The 18,723-nt window shown below is 44.6% G+C and overlaps 1 protein-coding gene across 1 annotated transcript in view; it reads left to right on the top strand.

Moving 5' to 3' along the window:
* Positions 1 to 18,723, top strand: part of TMC4 (transmembrane channel like 4) — a 94,037-nt gene that overhangs the window by 22,651 nt on the left and 52,663 nt on the right. Inside the window, exons 3-5 of the mRNA XM_083161503.1 lie at positions 3,873 to 4,018; positions 9,021 to 9,182; positions 12,764 to 12,846. Coding sequence (XP_083017629.1) covers positions 3,873 to 4,018; positions 9,021 to 9,182; positions 12,764 to 12,846 — 391 coding nt within the window. The remainder of the gene's footprint in view (positions 1 to 3,872; positions 4,019 to 9,020; positions 9,183 to 12,763; positions 12,847 to 18,723) is intronic.

The raw sequence follows: 18,723 nt of genomic DNA, 5'->3' as shown, positions 1-18,723 counted from the left end.
GGGGTAAATTTACTAACCTAAATTTACTAAGCGGCCATATTGAAAATACGGCCGCTAATCAGCGTATTAGTGGCCGGCCAAATATGCCAGGAAAATAGACTTCAATTTCCTGGTGTATTTGGCTTGAGCCTGCATGGATCACTCAGATCCCTTCAGGCTTCAGTATAAAAAAATTAGAAAATAAAAAAATAAAATAAAAAAAAAAACAGCTAAATTTCCCTCACTGTGGTAAAATGAAAAAATATATAGAAAAAATATTACTTTTTATATAAATATAAAGGCATACTTGCCCCACAGCTGTGAAAGAGTTGGCACCCCACCTGCATTCTGCCCACTACTTGGGGAATCCTGGTGTCCTTGAAGAGTGGGTGGTGCCTAATGATGCCTCAGTATAGAAATGTGACATTTCAGTCCCTGTGCAAACTTTAGCATGACAATTGATAAATGTAGTATTTCACTCCAACATTCTGAACTGTGAATAAAAGCTGAAAGCCTAAGCTTTAATTGTAACTTTGTCTTTATTCCATAACAGGTTGAGTATCCTTTATCCAGACACCCGTTATCCAAATTGTTTTGCTTAATATACTACTGGAGACATCTGTAGCATCACTGCTGGGGACATGATATGTAATTGGCACTACTGGAGACATCTGTAACTGGAACTACTGGGGACATGATATGTAACTAGCACTACTGGGGACATGATATGTAACTGGCACTACTGGGAACATGATATGTAACTGGCACTTCTGGGGAAATCTGTAACTGGCACTATTGGGGAAATCTGTAACTGGCACTACTGGGGACATGATATGTAACTGGCACTACTGGGGACATTATATATAACTGGCACTACTGGGGACATGATATGTAACTGGAACTACTGGAGACATCTGTAGCATCACTACTGGGGACATGATATGTAACTGGCACTACTGGAGACATCTGTAACTGGCACTACTGGGGACATGATATGTAACTGTCACTACTGGGTACATGATATGTAACTGACACTACTGGAGACATCTGTAACTGGTACTACTGGAGACATGATATGTAACTGGGACTACTGGGAACATGATATGTAACTGGCACTTCTGGGGAAATCTGTAACTGGCACTACTGGGGAAATCTGTAACTGGCACTACTGGGGACATGATATGTAACTGGCACTACTGGGAACATTATATATAACTGGCACTACTGGGGACATGATATGTAACTGGCACTACTGGACACATCTGTAGCATTACTACTGGGGACATGATATCTAACTGGCACTACTGGGGACATGATATGTAATTAGCACTACTGGAGACATCTGTAGCATCACTACTGGGGACATGATATGTAACTGTCACTACTGGGTACATGATATGTAACTGACACTACTGGAGACATCTGTAACTGGTACTACTGGAGACATGATATGTAACTGGGACTACTGGGAACATGATATGTAACTGGCACTTCTGGGGAAATCTGTAACTGGCACTACTGGGGAAATCTGTAACTGGCACTACTGGGGACATGATATGTAACTGGCACTACTGGGAACATTATATATAACTGGCACTACTGGGGACATGATATGTAACTGGCACTACTGGACACATCTGTAGCATTACTACTGGGGACATGATATCTAACTGGCACTACTGGGGACATGATATGTAATTAGCACTACTGGAGACATCTGTAGCATCACTACTGGGGACATGATATGTAACTGGCACTACTGAAGACATCTGTAACTGGAACTACTGGGGACATGATATGTAACTAGCACTACTGGGGACATGATATGTAACTGGCACTACTGGGGACATGATCTGTAACTGGCACTACTGGGGACATAATATGTAACTGGCACTACTGGGAACATGATATGTAACTGGCACTACTGGAGACATCTGTAGCATCACTGCTGGGGACATGATATGTAGTTGGCACTACTGGAGACATCTGTAACTGGAACTACTGGGGACATGATATGTAACTAGCACTACTGGGGACATGATATGTAACTGGCACTACTGGGGACATGATCTGTAACTGGCACTACTGGGGACATAATATGTAACTGGCACTACTGGGAACATGATATGTAACTGGCACTACTGGAGACATCTGTAACTGGCACTACTGGGAACATGATATGTAACTGGCACTACTGGAGACATCTGTAACTGGCACTACTGGGGACATGATATGTAACTGGCACTACTGGGAACATGACATGTAACTGGCACTACTGGAGACATCTGTAGCATTACTACTGGGGACATGATATGTAACTGGCACTACTGGAGACATCTGTAACTGGCACTACTGGGGACATGATCTGGCACTACTGGGGACATCTGTAACTGGCACTACTGGGGACATGATCTGGCACTACTGGGGACATCTGTAACTGTTACTGGCACTTCTGGGGACATGATATGTAACTGGCACTACTAGGGACATCTGTAACTGGCACTGCTGTGTACATGATATGTAACTGACACTACTGGTGACATCTGTAACTGGCACTACTGGGGACATGATATGTAACTGGCCCTACTGGGCACATTATATATAACTGGCCCTACTGGGGACATGATATGTAACTGGCACTACAGGAGACATCTGTAGTATCACTACTGGGGTCATGATATGTAACTGGCTCTACTGGAGACATCTGTAATTGGCACTACTGGGGACATGATATGTAACTGGCACTACTGGGGACATGATATGTAACTGGCACTACTAGGGACATCTGTAACTGGCAATACTGGGGAAACCTGTAACGGACACTACTGGGGACATGATATGTAACTGACACTACTGGACACATCTGTAACTGGCATTACTGTGGACATGATATATAACTGGCACTACTGGGGACATGATATGTGACTGTAACTTCTGCGGCATGATTTGTAATTGGCACTAAATAAATGCAAGAAAATGATTGCTAGGCATTCAAATTCAGTGCTTACAATAGTACACAAACTTTGTTTCATGTTTTGAAACCTTGTTTCATGCACAAATAAAATATATTTGTGTGTATTTCATGTGTTTGGTGTGTTTGTACAACATAAGTGTTGTATGTACCTCATTGAAATATAAAAATTGTAGTTGTATGTTGTAAATACCTCATTGAAATATAAAAATATTCTGATATACTGAATAATCTGTTATCCAAAATGCTTCTAGTCCCGAGCATTTTGGATAAGGGATACTCAACCTGTAGTTCGTAAATATATACAGTAATTGATTAGTCCAGAAGATCCCTATTCTTACAATATTGATTGGATGAGTCCATATAGCCAATCATCATTCGGCCCTATCTAATCTATGGCTGGCGGGTAACCTCACACCCTCCAACATGACCCCCTACCCCAGGCACAAAATAATCTGACTTTGAATTACCCCACCTGAGGCATCTGCATAGGCATAGCACAGCCCCAAATCCAAACAGGTTGCTGTTTTGTTTGTATTTCATAATTGTGATTTAGTTTTACAAAAACACTCAAGTGTTTTGATTCAGATTAATTTTTTGATTCGGTTAATATCAATAAAAATGTTGATAATCTTTAATAAAAATGTATAAAACCAGCTAAAATCGTGTACTATTTGCAATCCATAGATCCCAAATGGGTTTTGGGGATCTGGGGAAAATATGTCACATTTGCCAACCTTTCTGGGGGGCTGGATGTGAATCCGATTTTCGGGGTCTCCCGGCCATTTCGGGAGGGTAAGCAAGTATGCTGTAGCATCCCTTTCAGAGGAACTCAAATAACATGAAAAACTTTAAAAGAACTACAAGATCTGTAAAACTTACTTTTCATAAAGGAAATAAACATTTCTTCTTTTCTGTAAAGGAAAAAAAAGGAAAGAAATATTGCAAAGACAAGAGAAACGGATTACTGGAAGGAACGCAAGAGAGGTTGGAGACAGTTTAAGAGCACGGTGTCGGGCTATCTACAACACCTAATACTATGGAGAGACTCTCTGCAAATGATTGGAGGTATGCTTGTTAATCTTGTATTATCTATCTCAGCTATAAGCACCCCCTTTATTTTAAGGGTATGTTGTTGTTTGGCAGGATTTGCTGTATTTGCTCACAGCGGAGGAGGCCATTTTGCTGGCTCATGAGAAGACAGTCTAACAATTCACCAGTGAATCCCATATTAATGAATACAGCAGCCTTGCCTCACCAATGTTACTGTGTCCTTTATGTACTGATAATCTGCATTCTTACAAATGTTAGTTTAGCATGCACAATTATTGCCAATTCTAAGTGCAGAATACAGATATTTCCATGTAACTCATCTCCTTAACTTTGTTATCTTTAGTGAATACCGTTAACTCTAGGATGGTTGTGATTTTTAAGGAAATAACTTTTCAAATTACATTTTTTTATTATTTTAAAACTTTAAAGGAAACTCCTAAAACCCTGAGTTAAACTGTACTGAGCACAGGTGTATACTAGACATAGATTGATGTCATTCATATGCATAGGCGTGCCCAGCCCAATTTATTATGGGGTGCACCATTGGAGGGGTGTGTTCAGGGCCGTCTTAACAGCAGTGTGGGCCCCTGGGCAAAGCAATGCACTGGGGCCCTTACCCATTCTCCCCTCCTAGGGGTGGTGGTGCTATCAGCAGCAGCTTTGATGTCCCACGTGTGGCAGGGGGTGCTCTATCTTCCATTCAACTTGTAGGACCTGGAGCAATAACTTCTGCTAATTACTCCTTTACTGCACAGGTGGTGGGAGGGAGAACACTAACATGTGGAAGGGGGCACTGAGCTGAATGAAGGGTACCTTGTAAATGACTTACATATATATATATATATATATATATATATATATATATGTAATTCACTTTTCCCACCCCTAACCTTATCAAATATATTTAATGATACCTCCCCCTCCCCCATGCTTTGACAAACTGACCCCCACAAAGCATAGGCAGCTTCCTAAACGTCCGGCTCCTGATGTCTCTATTCGTACCTGCTGTTGCCGGTAATTTGCTTTGTTGTCTGCGGTGATTGAAGCCTGCTGCAGCCGTATGGATGGTGCCGGGGCAGCACTTGTGCCATGACAGCACGACCACACTATGGAGTACCAAACCATGTGCCGCAGCGCAGGAAGTAAGTGTGTGGGCGGGGGCGTATATGGGGGACAGCGCCGCAGCCAATACCCGCTCCGGTCAGCGCTACTGTGTGCAGGTGGCTCAGCTTAGAAACTTGAGAAGAGCCGCCTCTGCCATTGGCAAAATGGCACTGAATGCAAGCGTGAAGGGGGGGCGCAGGCATTAGGTGGTGCCTGTGCACCCCTGACACCCCGTGCGTACGCCTTTGTTCATATGGCTGGCTATGGGTAAACTCATGGAAATATACTTACTGCCGCTCTGCCTGTGCCTAATTAGTGGGTACAAGCCGGTTTCTTTCCAGTTTGACCCAGTAAGTGTGATGTGAAAGGGGTTACCGGTTACAGCTAACCGGTAGCAACGCGGCAATCCAAACCGGGTAAAAAGAGTTCTTACTGGTTCGTTGCTGTGCAGTGTGAACGGGTTAAAAGGGTCGAGCAACCCGTTTCCCTTTACACTATGGAGGAGGAAGTGCTTGGAGCATTAGGAGAATCGCCGCGTCTGCAGTCCCGGCCACAGACCCGGCTGCGGGACCCGGTTGAGGGGTAAGGCAGGGCTGAGGGGGGGCTGAGGGGGGGGGCTGCAGGCCGAAATTCGTGTTGGCGGTGCTGATTTTATAGTTACGCCACTGTGTTTTAAAAGTCCCAGTGTGACCTTGCATTTGCGGTCTCAAAGCAGTATAAGTCTCTCCTGACCTGAGCAAGCCCTCACTGACATCATGCCCTACCGCATTACTGTTACACATATACAGTCATTAGGAAATGTCCCAACCTATTGTATTGTGGGAGGATTACCATACGTTCATTATGAAGACAGCTAGAAGATAACATAGGATTCTATATAGGAGAAAGCAAGCTCCTTGTAGATTTAATTCATGACAACAGAGAGACAGTGTCTGACTGAGAAATACATGGCCCACAACAAGTCCAATCATCCATAGGAGAGGTTAGCAATGTATACATACTGTAATATATGAGAACACTGAGGTCAGCCATTCATTTTCCACCTACTATTTTCATTCTCAAAATGTATTCATCATATCATATCCGCATTGGGCACTGCCGCCTCAGCCAGGTACCAACAGATCAGAAAGAACTGTTGACATAGAAAAGGGGACAACATGCTCACAGTAGATTAGTGACTAATTGGCTTTGGCACCTGTGATGGTGCTGCTGGGAACCTCATGGGATGTCTTGATGGGCAGAATGTATCTTACAGGGTATTCTACTTGGCATGGCGTACTTGCAGTGCACAGCCCATCCCACTGGATGCAAGGCATCACTCTGGGCATCTAGCCACATGCTTGGGCACATGGCATTTCCATTTCCACTCTGGGCATCTAGCTGCATGTATGGGCACATAGCATTTCCATTTCCACTCTGGGCATCTAGCCGCATGCATGGGCACATGACATTTCCATTTCCCGGTGGTGAATTGTATACTGCCGTTGGACACAACGTTTTTTTGCTGAGTGTATTGCTGCCTGCTGAGCATGCTAAATCATGCTGGGCACAGGGCATCTACCTATGCACAGGGCTCCTGTATAGACTTAGGGTGCCTTACTACATGTGGCATTATATGTTCATCTCTCTGGCCAGAGAATCAAAAATCTTTCATTCTACTGAGCTTACTTTATTCACAGATTACCTTGTGTACATAATACTTAACATTATAAAACCTTCTCAGGATTACAACATGGGTATGTCTTCCTGTTGGGGCTGATACTTGGCATAGTACACATGGCTGTACAAATTACATGTTTGCCGTGTATACTGTAGGTTAGCATGTAGACTGTAGATTAGGCACTGTGAAATATGATCGCACTATGGCCCTTATTCTAATCGGAACGGTACGGCCCGCGTGCGGCCGTACCGCCGATGTTTTAACACTGCACATGCGCAGAGGTGAATCTGCGCATGTGCAGCCCCCTTCGCCGCAGACGGATTTCGTCCGCCGCAAAGGGGGCGGATAGGGGCGTGAGAGGCATCATGCCCTCATTTCCCTATGTGTACGCCCCGCGTTTCATGGGCGTTCCCATGCAAACGCGGGGCGTATGCATGGAAATGAGGGCATGACGCCACTCATGGGGGCGGAAAGCTGACGTCGCCGGATGTCAGCTTTCAGCCCCCATACAAGCTACCACACGGACGATTGTCCGTGTGGTCTTAGCTTGCGGGAGCTGCCGCGGCGTGCGGACCTGCCTTCGATGGTCGACGACCATCGAATGCAGGGGGCAGCTCCCACCATGGTGAAGGCGTAGCCTCCACCATTTTAATGCGGATCGCCAGCCGTCCGTGTACGGACGGCCGTGGCGATCCGTAGGGTGGGCGGGGATTGGTTTGTGCTGTCGGAGCCCCGTGTGCGGCTCTGACCGCACCAACCAGAATAAGGGCCTATATCAGAGGTTCCCAATGGACCGGGTTTTAAGTATATCCACGGCTCAGCACAGGATGGTTAAAACCAATGGACTGAGGTACTAATTAAGTCACCTGTTGCCAAGCATGGATATACTTAAACCCTGGGCCTAATTCAACACGAATCGCTTAACAGAGAAAAAAACATTTTCTGTAATCAAATAGTCACTTCCCAGACAGAAAGGAAGAGAAAAAAACACCCATTGCACAAATTGTGAATGCATACCTCCCAACTGTCACGATTACAGCGGGACAGTCCCGATTTTCGGTCCTGTCCCGCTGTCCCACCCGCGGCAGGCATTGTCCAGCTGCGGGGGGTGGCAGTTGGGAGACCCCCCAATCTAATAGAATAGACGCTGTGCGCATGCGCACAGCGTCTATTCTCGTATGAAAATGAGGTTGCGGCTAATTAGCATAAGCCGCACCCTCATTTGCATACACCCGACCCCTTTTCGGGCGCTCGCCGCGCGAGTGTCCCTATTTCTTCAACTCACAAGTTGGGAGGTATGTGAATGTATCACAAAACACAATGCATACCCAGATCTATTTGCAAATAAAAAACAACACAACATCAAATAGTATTTTGCACCAATTCTTCCACATTTCTTCTAAAGCAACAGGCTGGAAGTGGTCATCGGTGATGTCACCCGACCCACCCGATAACAATGCCTTGACACGCCTGCGTTTTGATTTGACAGACACCCCCAAAACATTATGTTTCCTTCCCTTAAATGCTGGCTTTCTCTCATTTAAAATGCTATTGCACTGAAGCAGAATCCGTACACAGAATAATTAGCAAATTTCCGGCACGCATGCACAACGCATAGTCGCTTGATGACCGCGTTTGGGAACCTCATAAATATATATATATATATATATATATATATATATTTATGGTACTTATGTAGTATCTGGGCGTCCGATTTAGAAATCGGATCGGATCGCATCGCATCGCATGCGACCAAATCGTATGCGATGCGATGCGATGGTCAAGATTTTTCCATAGGATTCAATGTTAAAATGGTCTGAGTCCATTTTAACATAGAATTCAATGGGAAAAAGGGGTCCTTTTCCTTTCCCCACTATCCAAGTGGGCATGGAGTTGGATATAAACCTGTGGCGAGCGTAGCGAGCCCCGCGAGGGGACACAGAATACTTTTTAAGAAATATGCGTCCCTCCCTCGCTTCGCTCGCCACGCTTCGGGCTCGCCACGCTATATAAAATCAACTCTATGCCCACTTAGATAGTGGGGAAATGAACAGGACCTTCTTAACATTGAATCCTATGCAAAATCGCATCGAATCGCATAGCATAGCATCTGATTGTATGCCTTAAGGTAAGGCATACAATCACAAAATCGGCAGCCCAGATACTACATAAGTACCATATTTATTATTATTATTATTATTAGTACTACTATTTATTTATACAAATAAATAATAATCTTCTTCTCATTTATAGGACATTATGGGACTGGAATCCAGTCCTACTTCATTTTCCTCAGGTTCTTGGTGATAATGAACTTTGGAACCTTCCTCTTAATTGGTGGATTTATTATAATTCCCAACATATTATTTGAAAATGTAGATTTTCAGCAAACCTATATAAATACTAACTCAAATGGTGAGTATGAAAGGTTTCGTAATGGTTACAGAGGGATGAAGTATATTGTTTTCTTAATTCTTTATGAAATCAGCTTAAAAGTTTAATTACCGGTAGTTCTAAATATTTTTTGCTGTAATAAAATTGATTATTTTAGTAATATGCAGAAGTATAAAATTGCTACAAAGAAAGCCGGGTACTTGTTTCCTAGCACGGTGCCCATCGGGTCCCATCGCATACCATAACTATAGGTATGCGGAGGGACCCGATCAGACCCGACAGACCCGATTTCGTGTTTTAAAGACCTTCCCATACAATTTAACAATCGGTTGCATCGCATGCCATTACAATGGTATGCGATGCGACGTGACCAACCCGATTTTACATTGTACCCAATGTAAAATGCCCCCCCAGACCCGATTTTTAATTGTATACCCACATGATGGTTAATTATTATGTGAAATATCAGCCCCCCCCACCCCCCCCCCCCCCCCCCTTTGTTAACGCAATGCCACGCAATGCCATGTACACGTCCTCCGACCTTTTCATACCCACGCTATCCACGTCGGCGTGGAGTTGATTATATATAGTGTGGCGAGCGCAGCGAGCCCCGCAAGGGGACGCGGAATACTTCACATGTATTCCGCGTCCCCTCGCTGCGCTCGCCACGCTTTGGGTTGCCATTGATCGTGGCGTGGCGTTAACAATTGGGGGGCATTTGACATAGTAATTACCCATCAGGGTGGGTATACAATTAAAAATCGGGTCTGGGGGGCATTTAACATTGTAATCAGCCATCAGGGTGGCTGTACAATTAAAAATCCGAGCAAAGAGGAGGAAGGTTTGCGCCAGTCGCACAGGAAAAATACTCTTAAGGATTTACATGGACCCCTATTATATCAGAAATCATATTAATCCACTTAAGGACGTTCTGAATAATGATATATATGTGCGGGGGTGCTACCACGGGACACTGATAGAGACAATATTTATTGAGGAAAGAAAGAATGTCACTAAGGTGGTGCACTTCAGAGAAAAGAATACATTTAAAAAGTAACTTTTAATTGGAATAGCTGATAAAATGTTGCGAAATATAGACTAAAACAAAACATGTAGGACACGGACAGTGTAGTTAAAAAGGATACTAAATCCTCACACAGTGATCCCCACTGTCCAGCCGTCCCCTATTATTTATATTGGTATTCCTGTTTCAATTAGTGCGCGTTGTAAGTAATGCACAGATTTTGATCAGTCCTGTGAGAGTCCCATTTGGTACAATATACATGAGGGAATTTTTAATGAAATGTCCCATATACAGTGGTGACAATACAGGTACTGGTATGTGTGGCAAGTGCTTCACGTGTGTGAGACAGGGAATACAGCTCGGAGCCTGTAGTATAGGGCAGCGTGCATGTATTTCCCTGAAGCAGGCTGGGTTCAACTTAGGCAGCCAAATCCACGTGCTGAGAACTAAGTCAGCGCTGGAGTTCCCGGCTGTCTGAAGGGACCCGCCGCCGCTTCTTTTCAAGAGGGGAAGGGAGGCAGGGGGTTTACACTGCGGGCGCAGTGTAAACCCCCCTGCCTCCCTTCCCCTCTTGAAATGCATTTTGTATATGTTTAGTTTAAATTGTGCGGCTTTACAAACGGGCGTCACTTTCCAGTGAGTCCGTGGAGCTTGAGAAGCGGTGTGGTGGCGCCACTCACCGCAGCTCCTGACAGGGTGGTGTCTGACCGGTAGCGTTACTACCTGACACTCCGGCACACACCTGACACCCCTATACGGCAAGAAGCGGCGGCGGGTCCCTTCAGACAGCCGGGAACTCCAGCGCTGACTTAGTTGTCAGCACGTGGATTTGGCTGCCTAAGTTGAACCCAGCCTGCTTCAGGGAAATACATGCACGCTGCCCTATACTACAGGCTCCGAGCTGTATTCCCTGTCTCACACATGTGAAGCACTTGCCAGTTGCCACACATACCAGTACCTGTATTGTCACCACTGTATATGGGACATTTCATAAAAGATTCCCTCATGTATATTGTACCAAATGGGACTCTCACAGGACTGATCAAAAATCTGTGCATTACTTACAACGCGCACTAATTGAAACAGGAATACCAATATAAATAATAGGGGACGGCTGGACAGTGGGGATCACTGTGTGAGGATTTAGTATCCTTTTTAACTACACTGTCCGTGTCCTACATGTTTTGTTTTAGTCTATATTTCGCAACATTTTATCAGCTATTCCAATTAAAAGTTACTTTTTAAATGTATTCTTTTCTCTGAAGTGCACCACCTTAGTGACATTCTTTCTTTCCTCAATAAATATCAATTAAAAATCCGGTCGATTCGGTCGCATCGCATGCGATGCGATCTGGCCGATTTTTCCGACCCGATGACATACAATATAAATCGGTGGCGCCGTGCTAGGAAACAAGTACCTAAATCTGAAATCCATCTTTACAAGCGGTAAGACCCACCAGGAGCATGTATACTGTGCATAACCAATCTAGGGTATGATGTACCAAATCTTCTAAAAAGGACAAGTTGAGATGTTGCCCATAGCAACCACTCAACTACCTGTAACCAAAATAATTTTTTGCAATATTCTTGACAAATGATAGCCAAAAGTTATTTGCTATGGGTAGCTTCTCTGTTCAGAATGCTTAATACATTACGCATGGCAGGGTTACTTACACCATTACATGTATGTAATATATATGCTGGATCAATCACATGTGCACAACATCTATTCAGCAATACAGAGGGTCTGGGGGCAAGGCCAGCAGCTCTCACAATGCTGACAATGCCCCCATAGTAATAACAAATGGGGGGGGGGGGGTGGCTCACGGTAGTAGCATTCCTGCAAAGCCACGCCCCTTCATCTGAGGTGGCTCCACTTTTTCGGGCGTCCCAATCTTCAAAACTCCAATGTTGGGAGGTATGATGTATAAATGTACCTAGAGATCCCCCCTCCACTATATGGTCAGCGCTGCAGCCCTGAAACACATAAGGAACATACACTACATTTGCAGATAAAGTTGCTATGGAAAATTACTGAGAAATGTATTTATCTCAATTGGTTCTTATCTAAAAATAATAATATTAAGATTCTGTGGTCTGTAAAAAAGTACATGTTTGTGCCCATGACAACAATATAAGGACATGTGTAGTAGATGGTGTAATGGTTAGCATTACTGCCTCACAGCGCTGAGGTCATGGGTTCGATTCCCACCATGGCTCTAACTGTGTGGAGTTTGTGTATTCTCCCCGTGCTTGCGTGGGTTTACTCTGGGTACTCCGGTTTCCTCCCACAATCCAAAAATATACAGGTAGGTTAATAGGCTTCCAACAAAATTAACCCTAGAATGTCTGTGTGTGCGTGTACATGCAATAGGGAATATTGTAAGATTGTAAGCTCTACTGGGGCAGGGACTGATGTGAATGTTCAAATATTCTCTGTAAAGCGCTGCGGAATATGTATGCACTATATAAGAAACTGTTAATAAATAAATAGTAGATGTTTTATAATTATATAACATTTATTAATATTAAACTTAAATCACATATATTGGCCATAATAAATATTATTTCCCTGTAGATTCTGTATGTTATGCATACAATCCAAATCCTCATGGACTAGAAAGATATTACGTCTTCGTCATAAACATTCTGATGGGAACGGTAAGCAGATAAGTGGAGCTTAGTGATGTGCATTTGAAGTGTGGTATTTATAATGTCTATACTCTACACTCTATAATGTCTGTATGCTACACTCTATCCCAGGCATTTCCAACCATGGTCCTCAAGGCACACCAACAGTGCAGGTTTTGTAGATATCCAGGCTTGAGCACAGGTGACTTAATTAGTATCTAAGGGATTCTGATTAAACCATCTGTGCTGAAGCCTGAATATCACTAAAACCGGCATTGTTGGTGTGCCTTGAGGACCGTTGTTGGGTATGCCTGCTCTATCCTATCACACAATTATTTTACATTTTCTGACACATTTTACTTACGAGTCACCATCCACCAATTTGTTCAGGGCCAGCCACAGTGCTGACATGGTCTCACCTTATCACCTACTCCATTCATCCACCAGAGGATTTAAAGATACCTTGCTAATTAACGGACTACATCAGACAGACCTTGACCTGAATTGGGTAAATAACCGACCCATTGCTGGGGATTAGACCGGAACTTATACCCATATTTTTGTTTGGGCATTACACCACTACCCAACTTCTGCTCACATTAAACGCAAGTGGACCTGACTGCATTTTCCATCCAAGTACATCACTTAATTATAAGGGTGCTCTATCTCCATATTAACTCTGATAATAACAAGGAGCCTACTTCTACTATAAGGGGATTTTTGTAAGTACTTACCGTTCGAATCCCTTTCCCATCCTGGTGACACAGCTCAACCATGGGATGTAGGAGGGTCCGCAGGATCAAGGCACCTATGCTGACTTCTTTGAGAGGCAGCTCCTCCCTTCTGCACCCCAGCATTCTTCAATTCAACTTCTAAAGCACACTAGTATACATTACTCAATACAACGCCTGAACATATTAATATGCACAATCAAAATACTCAATAGCATGACAAAACATGAACGATATAAACTTACGTAAGGGAGGGATCGCTGTGTCACCAGGATGGACTTAAAGAAAGGGATTCGAATGGTAAGTTTTTACAAAAATCCCCTTTTCTCTTTCGTCCATCCTGGTGACACAGCTCAACCATGGGACATTCAAAAGCCAGTCCTTTGGGAGGATACGCTTAGGCTTACAGTTCTCATCACTGCTTGCCCAAATGAAGCTTCCTCCGACGGGAACTCATGGAACCTATAGAATTTGGTAAAGAGGGCCAGGTGGCAGCCCTGCATAACTGCTCTGCTGTAGCCCCATGATGCACAGGCCAAGAGGAAGCAACTGACCTGGTGGTATTACTCCTTGAAGGAATAGGTCTGCCTACCTTAGTGTAGGCAAAGGCAATTACTGACCTTAACCATCTGGCAATGGTCTGCTTAGAAGCAGGCCAACATCTTTTATGTACGTCATATAGTACCAAAAGTAAATCAGTTTTGTGAATATCCTTTACTCTTTCAACATAGATGCGCAAGGTACGAACAACGTCCAGTTTCTTCAACTTGTCCCTATTTCTAGCCTCCTCAGGAGGGCAAAACATCGGGAGCACAATCTCCTGGTTTAAATGAAAACTCAACACTACCTTGGGCAGAAACTTAGGTACTGTATGAAGCACCGCCCTGTCATCATGGAAAATCAGAAATGGAGACTTGCAAGACAAGGCCCCAATTCTGAAACTCGCCTAGCCGAAGATATAGCCAACAAAAAGGTAAGCTTCCAAGAAAGAAATTTAAAGGCTCAAGCAGAGGTTTTTGTAACACTGACAAAACTAAAGACAGGTCCCAAGGTGCCACCGGCTGCCTATATGGGGGTTTAAGCCTCATGACTCCTTGCAAAAAGGTCTGTACTTCAGGTAAAAGAGCTACCCTTGGTACTTGTGTATTATCACGGCGCCCCCGATATTGATCGCGCAATGTTTTCATCGCAACGTGATGCAACGCGATTTTAGCCCACTATTCGATAAAAAATCGTATAAGCACCCCCACGCCACCCCCCACTATAAACGTGAACCCGAAGCGTGGCAAACGCAGCAAACCCGCGAGGGGCGGTGGTACGCATCCTACGACCTTTTCATACACCCACTATCCACGTCGGCGTGGAGTTGATTTGATAAAGTGCGGCGAGCGCACTGAGCCACCGAGCCCGAAGCGTGGCGAGTGCAGCGAGCCCACCGAGGGGACAGGGATACCTTTACAGGTATCCCCGTCCCCTCGCGGGCTTCACAGGTAGAGAAGACAGGAAGAATGCCTTTTGTGGGTGCACCTAAGATTAATTGAACTCATAATACATAACTTTTAATAAATCCATATATAAAATATCTGCGAAATATAAAACCAAAACATACAACAATCACACAAAATAAAAAGGGGAGGACATTCCCCTGACTCAGTGTGACCCCCTGATCACCACAACCCCAATGTATTGGTAGGTACTGTAGATAACAATAAAGGAGTGGGTATTCTCCTAAGATAGCGGTAAAATTTGGTCAAAAATATCTGTCTCACTTATGGGGAGATAGTGAGTGAAATGAGGGTGAGGCACGCACTTATTGAGGACAATCCTCTAATAGTGCTGCCCTCAACCTAAATGTCCACTAATGTTCACAGGTGCTTGAAGGGCTGGTGAACCCAATCCTAAAGGTGTGTAAGCACGCACTAGCCTTTTTTACAGGTAAGTAATGAAGGAGTGGGTATTCTCCTATATGTGGCGTATTAGCAATAGAGCCTGTAAACCAAGTACAATCTCATACAGTTAGAAGGTAATGAGTGAGAAAGGGTGAGGCACGCACCTATTGAGGACAATCCTCTAATAGTGCTGCCCTCAGCCCAGGTAACCGCTACCGCTCACAAATGCTGCCGGCTGGTGAACCCAATTTGAGGTGTGCAAGGATGCACTTGCCTCGTTCACTCAGCTCGTTCTGACAGCGCTGAGTCTGGCGCCAGACTAGCGTGTCAGTCGTCGGGCGAACCGCTCTCAGTTTCTGCGCAGCAATACAGATTGAAATTTCAACATTGTAAGTGGGGAAGGGAAGAGGGGGTTTTAAAACACACTGAGTGTGTCAAGACGGTTTTATATTTTTGGTTTTGGTTTTATATTTCGCAGATATTTTATATATGGATTTATTAAAAGTTATGTATTATGAGTTCAATTAATCTTAGGTGCACCCACAAAAGGCATTCTTCCTGTCTTCTCTTCCTGTGAAATTCCATGCCTGAGGTAGCACACCCTCAATACTTATATGTAATAGTTGCAGAATTATACTTATTACTAGGAGGGTCCTTTTAGTAAACACACTAATTATGTCATTACCCTGTGCGACTGACCTTTGCTCTCTCTCTTATTGGGCTTCACAGGTATCCGCGTCCCCTCGCGGGGTCGCTGCGCTCGCCACGCTGCGGGCTCGGTGGCTCGCTGCGCTCGCCACACTTTCTAAAATCAACTCCACGCCGACATGGATAGTGGGGGTATGAAAAGGTCGTAGAACGCGTACCGCCGCCCCTCGTGGCCTCGCTGCGCTCGCCACGCTTCGGGTTCCCGTTTATAGTGGGGGGGGGGTAGCGTGGGGGTGCATTTAACATTGTAAGCACCCATTAGGGTGCATTTAAGATTGTAAGCACCCATTAGGGTGCTTATACAATTTTTAATCGCATTGCATCGCATTGTATGGCACTGTATGCCATATACAATGTCATACAATTTTAAAATTGTATGACATTGTACAACATTGCGCGATATCGCGTCGCATCGCATACCATCGCATGCCTTTTGGTATGCGATGCGATGGGCGCCGTAATAATACACAAGTACCCTACCCTTTTCTTAAAGAAAATGGATAAGGCCGACAACTGAACCTTTAAAGACTGCAGGCTAAGCCCTGCTGAAAACCCATCTTGAAGAAATTTGGACTCCGGAAGAAACACACGTTGTAGGTGTGTGTCCAAGATCACCCCCAGAAACTGAAGTCTCTGTGTTGGTGTCAAATGAGACTTCGGGAGATTTAGCAACCACCCATGGTCCTGGAAAAAGTGTGTCGTAAATGCCAGATATTCCTGCAACTTCTACGCCAACTCCGCCTTGAACAGGAGGTCGTCCAAGTACAGGTTAAACATTTTACGGGATTTTAGCCTGAGAGCCGCAGCCATGAAAGACATCACTTTTGTGAAAACTCTCGGAGCTGTGGCCAGGCCAAAAGGAAGAGCCTGGAACTTTAAATGAGTCTCTCCTATCGCGAAACGCAGTAAGGACTGATGTTCCTTTATGATAGGCACATGAAAATAAACATCTTGGATGTCTACTGATGCCAGAAATTCTCCCGACTCTATGTTTAACAGCACAGATCGAAGAGATTCCATGCGACAATGGTCCACCCACAGGTGCAGGTTTAAAGATTTTAAATTTAGAATTGGTCTGAAAAACCCATCTGGTTTGGGGACCAAGAACAGAATGGAATAAAAACCTTTCTTCCTGAGGTACCGGGATCACCACTCCCTTCTCGAGAAGAGACGTTGCTGCCCCCAAGAGAGCTTTCCGCAAGTGAGATTCTTGCGGTAGGAGTGTTGGAAGAAATCTCTTTGGGGGGGGGGGCTCTGAGATTTATTCTGTGACTTATCCTCACTCTTGGATGGGTGTTTCTTAGCAAAGGCCCCGAAACGGGATCTGGGGGCCTTCCCTTACTGGCTGGAAACATTCCTCTTCCTGCCTGTCCTCTGTTAGATGCACCCCCTCGAAAGGAGGAACAAAAGGATGGCTTAAAGGCCACAAACTTGGACACTGAATGTTTAGACGTGGTGGGCAGAAAAGTTCTCTTTCCTCCCCCAGTGGATTACTTTATAATGAACTCAAGTTCTGTCCAAAACAGAAGTTCTCCCTTAAAAGCCAAGTCCTCAAGAGACTTTTTGGATTCGCGGTCAGCTTCCCAAGCCTTAAGCCAGTGACCTCTTCTAAATGTCACAGATGTGGCCCACACTTTTGACGCCATATTGGCTCCTTCTTCCCCAGCTTCACACACATACTCTGCAGCACACATAAGCTTTTCAGCCAGAGCAAAAGCCTCAGAGTCCTGCTGGAGTTCATTACATAAGGGTTCAGCCCATTTAATCATAGCCTTGGATACCCACGCAGAGGCAATAATAGGGCGTAAGGTAAAGCCCACTCCTTCAAACACAGCCTTAAGGCATCCTTCAATTTTATTGTCCATGGGGTCTTTAAATGCAGCACTCCCTTGAACAGGTAAAGCCGTGGATTTAGACAGCCTGGCCACAGGCGCATCCACTAAAGGGGTATTTTCCCATAATTTTACATGCTCCTCTGGCATAGGGTACATGTTAGCAAATCTTTTAGGCATGAGAAGCCTCTTATCAGGAGTTTTCCATGCTTCTTCCAGTAAAGCAATCATGCCCTCATCTGAGGGAAATGTCACAGACTCTCTATGAATTTCTTTGAATACACAATGAGCAGGTACTTTATTATCCTCTGAAAGATTTAAAGTCTGCTTAACTGCAAGGATCAAATCCTCAATACCAGGAACAGAAGATTCAACTTCTTCCCTCTGGTCCCAAAAAATATCCTCAGCACACACACCCTCCTCACCAGAATCTAAATCCAACAGGTGAGGTGTAGATAAGGGGTGTCTGGATGAAGTGACCTCAGGAGTTTTGGCAAGTTGTTCCATAAATGCATTCATTTTATGAACCTGCAGTAAAGCTGGGCCCCCCTGAGATGGGGTAATAGAGCCCACAGATGGTTGTAAGGAGGAAAGGGGGGCCAGGAGATTTCACAAGGTCATCTCTCTGCCTATTTAAAGCCTTTACCAAGGCATTCATAGACCTCCCCAAAGCAGCCGCCCAAGCAGGTTCAGACTGCACAGACCTCTGGGCTTGAGCCCCACTGGGCGCAGACTCACATGAGTGGC

The sequence above is a fragment of the Crinia signifera genome, chromosome 19 (genome assembly GCF_055691185.1).
Source record: "Crinia signifera chromosome 19, ASM5569118v1, whole genome shotgun sequence".
Taxonomy (NCBI): Eukaryota; Metazoa; Chordata; class Amphibia; order Anura; family Myobatrachidae; genus Crinia; species Crinia signifera.
The sequence above is the reverse complement of the archived record's forward strand: the minus strand, read 5'-3'. Positions and strand labels throughout refer to the sequence as shown.